Raw genomic sequence first — 6,911 nt, forward strand, 5'->3', positions numbered from 1 at the left:
GTTGTTTTTGTAATTTTTTATAAATTATTTTTTCCTCTTTTTTTTATAATAGACATGTGGATTATAATTTAGTCTATAAAAATTTGTGTATTCTAATTTTGAAAACTACGTTCTAATCTTAAAAATAAAATTTTAATAATTAAAAAAATTGATAAAATAAATTTTAATTCACATACACGTACTCACATTGAGGATCTAGCATCATACAATTTACATGATGCATGCCATTTGATTAGCTGAATTCGTGTGATGAGAAAAAATGCACAAATAACATATGATCTTCACATATATACAACGATAATCCAACAACTACAATTCAACTAATAAAAAAAATTATACTTATAAAATACACTCACGAATTTGAAGAGAAATTGTTAACCGCAAGAGGCAATTTATAACTTCTTTTTTAAACGAAATTGGAATATTAAGAACGAAGTTGGAATATTAAGTATGATATATATTTGCTGTTAAATCGTATTTGGGGTAGGGTGATATCTTTTTTAAGAAATATTTAGAAAGTCATTTAAATATTAATTAAATTTTTATTTAAAATTTTGACAATCTCACCGCTTTAAAAACAAAAGCATGCTCTCAATTAGACTCAACTTGGTTGGTGTACTGTGATATATTTTTTAAGAAACATTTCGAAAGTCATTTAAAGTTTAATTAAAATTTATATAAAATTAATTTGACACTCTTTGCGGCGTTTGCTTTAAAAATAAAAGTATATATGCTATCAAATATTAAAATCAATTTGTCAAAGATAACTCAACGACTCAACCAATAAAAACAATTTTAAAATTACAACAACATATACCACAATATCTATATTAATTAGCATATATCTATATTAATTAGCATATTTATTAACAATATTTTAGTTGAAATTAATTATCGATTAACATATATTAAATCACAATTATTATATACACTTATATAATTTAGTTTTCACAACTTTGTTACAATTAATTTTTCAATTTTTCTAACATAAATATTTTTTTTATATAAAATTTAACTATTTTCATATATTCAATCAAATTCATAAGTAAAAGTTTTTCTATAAATTATAGATAAGATAACAATTTACGTTTCAATTTGATAACAATATACTCGTATCCACCATTCTATGGAAGATAAAATCCAATTAGATCAATTTTTATTTTATAAAAAATTATAATTGAATATGTATCACATAAATAAAATAAAAATATTCCAAAAACATAATTAAGTTTATATTCCCAAAACATAATGGAAATTGTGGAAAATAGATTATATCTCGGTCTCAAATTAATTTACTAGGAAAGATATCAATAACTACACTACAAACCATTACTTAGAAAAGACAACAACAACTCAAATATACGTGACATTTATAAAACAAATCCTAGTGCTCTTGACGTGTGAGATGTGATACAAACAACATTACAAAATGGTTAATCTATTTCCATTAATAACTAAGAATAAACATTTACTAAGTGAGATCTCACAAAAAGTTCCTAAACAGAAAACATTTTAAACTCTTAAGGTCATCATGATATGACAACCTTACATGACAACAAGCTAGTAAACTACTACTATCGGTCTCAAAGTTATCTCATTCAAGAGTGTAGGACACTAATATTACTACAATATTTACATGTGTGATATACAACATGTCATAAAAATTGTAAGCAATATTTCAAACTTGCATAAACTACAACTCAAAGTATGTATGACAGTTGAAAAAACCATTAAAAATTTCCCTCAGCCAATTAGCAGTTGCCTAGATTTTTTAGCTTTAGTTCCTTGCTCTTCACTCTCATCCAATTTCCTCCTCAAGTTTTTCAGATCATCTTCACTTACCAAACCATTCAGTGCTTTATTCAATGCATACGCCTCGCCCATTTTCCTTCGACACTCTTTACTTGCAGAATCGTGAGAAACAACTGAAACATAGCTTACACAACATAAGCATGGATCATATATATGGAATCCCATACAACCAGAATAGAACAAAAACATCTCAATTTGATCAAGAAAATATGTTCCAACGGTTATTAAAGCTACCCAGTTTGAGCTACTAACATGCGTGTATGTATTTATAAAACTAAAAATATATGTAAATTTGAAAATAATATCCACCCTCAGATATCAGGATCATATAAACTACCAAGAAAGAAATATTAGAATAAATAAAGCTACATATCATAAATGAAACTACATGACACAACCAGTTGCTTAAGTTCTAGTGGTTAATGAGCTTAAGTGAAAGTCGAATCGATCGGAAATACCCATGTTCAAACCCTAGCTATAACAATTCTTGACCATACTTTACTTAATTCTCGGTCGAACTCCAGATTATCAGGACCCTTTTTCACTGGGAAACCGAGGGTTAAGACCAAAAAATCATAATATACATGATATTACTGAAAGCTAATGAAAAAGATAGTAACCCAGATGATGAAACTAACCTGGCATAGGGTAGTCTTTTCCAATTATGCAATTAGCTTTGGTTTGGATGCTTAGAGGAGCAGTCCATGGTTCATAGATGTACTCCTTGGGTATATCTACTCAAACACATTAAATTATAAGTTCTAACACCTTATCAATGACAACTTACAAGATGATAGAAGATGGTGAAATTAAAGGAACTATAAATTACCTTTTAAAACTGGAAGAAAATGTCTAATATAGTCACCATTGGGGTCATACTTCTTACCAAATGTGGTTGGGGAATAAATACGATGATACTGATCATGACAGACAATACACGCGATAAATGTCAGTTAAAAAATTTCAGGATTCAACCTCTGAAAAAGAAATTTTAATCACTTTGTACTGAAAATTCTGAACTAGGTTCATATACCTGATAAAAGAAAGATGAACATGAAAGCCACATCCAGTTTCCATTATTAATTGCCCAATCTGAATCAATCAGAAGCCTCTCAAAGACATCACGTCCTTTTTCCCAATGAATAAACTGTCATAAACAAAAAAAAGTAAAATGTTGGAACCGATTACAGAATAACAGAGAACAAATAAAGTTGGCATGCTTGAGAGTATCAATGTCGTATACCAGATCGCCTCGAGTTAGAAAACACGCAACAGAATGTCGAGCTAAATGATGCATCCAACCCCATTGGCGTAGCTACAACAGAAAAGTATGGATTCATATACACTTTCAGAGTGAGTACGCTAGATTTTGAGGCATGTAACTTGAAGGTAACAACCCTATTTATCAATGCTTTATTTGGAAAAGAATGTCAAAATCCAAACCTGGACCATGATAGCATCGATCCAAGGAAATCCTGTCTTAGCATCCCTCCAAGCCTCAAACAGTTTATCATCATCCTTCCAAGGAATCTACAATAATGAATTCCATACAATAGTTATAATATGATTAAGTGGTTTATGTTTTCTTATAAATTACAAGTATTAATGCAAGAGAAACCGCATAGTAATGGACAAATGTTCAACACATCAATAATAATAACAAGAATATATAAGTACATGGGATAGGAGTAGAGTTGATATAAGTACTCTAGAAGCATAAACATAATAACACTTGCACCTCAAGATAATTATAGATACTTATATATCATATAGTAATGCTATTTAGTAAATCAGTTATAAAAAATGGTTTTTACAAAAACTACTCAAATCAGCTTCTCGTTTTAAACAGTCCTTAGATTATTTTTAGAATCTGATTTTTATGTAACCATTGATAGTTGTTTCACCTGCTTGCATATCCTATTTCCTTTCATCCTATCGAAATTTGGAGTCCCAAAAGCTGCCGTGTAAAAGAAGTCTCGCCACAACAACTGCATATGTCGACAAGAGAACCACTTTAATTTCCAAAATGTAGCGCTCGAAAAATAATACCATACTAACTTCTGGAGATATTGTTACCTGTCCTAGCAGAGAAACAGGTGGTGAAGTATGTTTTGGCAAACTTTTATATACATCTTGAATGCAGTGGTAGAAATATCTGGAAGAGAGACAACCAAACTGCCAAGGAGATCAACAACAAGCAAGAAAGTAGAAAAGAAAACCAAGGTTCAATTAAGGTTAGTAGTTCAATCAAGCAAAAGGGATATGTTAAGCAATACAGTTTTTGACTTACTTTCAAGTAAGGTGATAAAATTGTTGTTGCTGGCTTAAAAAATGCAGATGGATTACCCTTGGGTTTCTCAAAGTTTGCCACCCACATCTGAAATTGTCAAAATAAGAAATTAAGGTATGTTACAATTTACAAAATACACAAAAAGAAAAAAACAGTATCTTGTATTACAAGCAATGTTTTAAAAACGGCCAGAACTGATCAGTTCATCCAGAAACTAGTCATTTTACAGTTGGTTTGATCTCAGTTGTGCCAGAGCCTGGTTGAACTAAAGTAAATAGGTTGAACTACGGTTGGTTCAACTGGTTGATATTTATTCTCTATTTTAATATTTTTTTTAACTTTTTGTTTTTTGTCATCCATTCAACCAATCATGGTTGAACCATAACCTAGAGGTCTCCCTAATTTTATTTTTGATCCGATTTTTAAAACATTGATTACAAGCAGTTGATTTTCAGCAAGAAACATTAATTATCAATTACATATGTGAACACCGATGAATTGGCATCGTGAGTCGTGAAACATAGCTTACAGCCTTTCATTTTTATGAGTATGAAGTACCTTGTCTTTCATGCATGCTTCCAATTGCTTCAATGCTTCTGATTCACCACCTTTGAAAGGAGAGAAAGAAAACTCCTCCTGAAATTAACTTCTCTCACTAAGTGCACCAGAAGGGTTATTATAATCTTAAAAATATAGTATGCACACCAGTTTAGCATCTTCATATCCAAGGTCTTTGATGGTTGGAACTTCAGAAATATCACAACTTCCAAGATGGCCAACCGCTGGGAGCGAAGAATACTTGGTTAAGAGAGGAGACGGCGGATCCCCCGCAAGTTTGACAAATGACTGATAACTAAGTGGCGGCTTCCCTCCATTCTGTTTAGGCATTTGCGCAAGAACATTATCAATTTGATCATGAATTAATGGAATCAGAACAAAAATAACATCAATGATAGACATATGAAATCAGTGGTACATAATTAATTGGTAGAAACAAATAAAAATGACATTAATAGTTAAATTGGAGATTATTAGATTAGATTAATCTCTTCATGCTTCAAACTCACCTTCTGTATAATTTCCATGGGATTGAAAAGTGTATGGCTTACAGGAGAGAAAACCTCAATTCCTGATGCAAGAGCAAAGTCCTGTGATAACAAAACAAATAATAATGCCTTTAACTCATTATAAATAAAATGTCATGTCCACAACATATAGTACACACTTACATTAACTTTTAACCAACACACTCCCTGATCATAACCATATAATAATACACATTACCTTGATTTTAATATCCATAGCCTGATAATATGGATCAGTGTCATATTCAAAGCACAGCTTTCCAATGTTCCACTGCATCAACCAAAATAAGTAACAGAATTAACTACCGTAACTTTTGTCTATATTCTAAAAAAAGTAACGGATTTAATAGCTGTTTGGGAAAGAAAGTTTCTCAAACTTGTTTTTACAAAGGACTAAAAGTGATATTGGCATGTTTGTTTGTAACATGTAAAATGGATTTTACCTCCAAATATCAGTTTGACAAGAAGGTATATAATGTTTAGCATTTCCACTAAGTTTAATATCAAATTTACTTTGTGAGTACTAAATAGATATGTTCAAACACAAACCACTTTAATGTGAAGTGTGAACTCAAACAAACTTTTACACCAACTTTCATTCAAAATCACGTTTGAGCAAGTGAGTTTCCTAAACAAGCTTTCACATGAACTAAAAGTGATTTTTACATGTTTATTTATAACATGTCAAAATTGATTTTACCTCCAAACAACAGCTTAACCAGGAGTAATAAACTATATACTATGTGCACTAAATTGAAAAAATTCTACTAACATTCAAGTCAAATTTGATTTCAAAGAGTATATATATAATTGAATAAATAACTTCACTATAAAACTACGCATCACTCACACTTCAGATTGAGAACGTGTCTCCGTGTTCAATACATTATGTTAAGCTACTTAAAATCACGTTCTCTTTTGAAACAGTTTTCAAATTATTTTCATATTCTGAAAATGCAACAACAACGATAGTGATAACAACAAAGTTCGAATTTATTTTCATACCTCTTTCAAGCATCGAACGAGAACCTCATTCGGATCACCGTGAAGAATCAATAGTCGTGAACCAAGCTTCTTAAGCTTAACATCAAGATCAACGAGACTCTGAAGCAAGAAATTGATACGGTTAAGACCCGCACGTGAAGAACCGGGTGAAAAAGCGTTCGGGTCGGGTTCCATGTAATGCGGGTCAATAATAAAAAGAGGGTAAAGATGAGAGGAACCTCGTGAAGCAAATTCAAGAGCCGGATTATCATGGATCCGAATACCCTTTCGAAACCACATTAAAGAACCCGACCCGAATCCCATTGAAGAAGTTAATCGCATAGGATTTGGATTTTTTTTTTCAATTTAACGAAAGTATACTACGCGCGCTTTATTTTATTTTTTTTGGAGAATGAAATTAAATATATATGATGTGGGGTTGTTTCTAACGTGCGCTGGGAGTTTGTATTTTGTTTTGCTAGGCGTAGGAAGTGTGATTCGTAATTTGGTTTGCGCTTATGGCGTAATTTAGAAGTGGATGGAATGGGGGGAAATGTAACGGTAACTATGTAGCCACGTTGTGTATTTTACGCCACGCAAGTGTTGTTTATTTATGTGATGAGTTCGGTTCAATTAACATACAGGGAAGCAACTTTACTAGTTACCTTCAATGCTTAATTAAATTCCATTTTTGTTAAGTTCCTTCAATTGCATACTACTCAATTATTTGGTTTGAAAGA

At 31.3% G+C, this 6,911-nt stretch overlaps 1 protein-coding gene across 1 annotated transcript; it reads right to left on the bottom strand.

The window, feature by feature from the left end:
* Positions 1-1,422: 1,422 nt before the first annotated feature.
* Positions 1,423-6,635, bottom strand: LOC101501725 ((6-4)DNA photolyase). Its single transcript, XM_004506833.4, has 14 exons — positions 6,193-6,635; positions 5,387-5,458; positions 5,170-5,250; positions 4,808-4,978; positions 4,661-4,738; positions 4,103-4,189; positions 3,889-3,987; positions 3,717-3,800; positions 3,256-3,342; positions 3,056-3,127; positions 2,846-2,959; positions 2,642-2,729; positions 2,451-2,546; positions 1,423-1,925 (listed from the first exon to the last, which is right to left on the bottom strand). The coding sequence occupies exons 1-14, from the start codon at positions 6,511-6,513 to the stop codon at positions 1,744-1,746; spliced, it is 1,632 nt and encodes a 543-aa protein (XP_004506890.1). The 5' UTR covers positions 6,514-6,635; the 3' UTR covers positions 1,423-1,743.
* Positions 6,636-6,911: the final 276 nt, after the last annotated feature.

The sequence above is a fragment of the Cicer arietinum genome, chromosome 6 (genome assembly GCF_000331145.2).
Source record: "Cicer arietinum cultivar CDC Frontier isolate Library 1 chromosome 6, Cicar.CDCFrontier_v2.0, whole genome shotgun sequence".
Lineage (NCBI taxonomy): Eukaryota > Viridiplantae > Streptophyta > Magnoliopsida > Fabales > Fabaceae > Cicer > Cicer arietinum.

Bases quoted from the DNA above. Each gene is read 5' to 3' on its own strand.
- LOC101501725 (XM_004506833.4), bottom strand. From the start codon at position 6,513: ATGCGATTAACTTCTTCAATGGGATTCGGGTCGGGTTCTTTAATGTGG. The intron at 3,988-4,102 runs GTAAGTCAAAAA...TCTCCTTGGCAG, and splicing joins TTTTATCACCTTACTTGAAA to TTTGGTTGTCTCTCTTCCAG. The intron at 3,343-3,716 runs GTGAAACAACTA...TCATTATTGTAG, and splicing joins GAAATAGGATATGCAAGCAG to ATTCCTTGGAAGGATGATGA.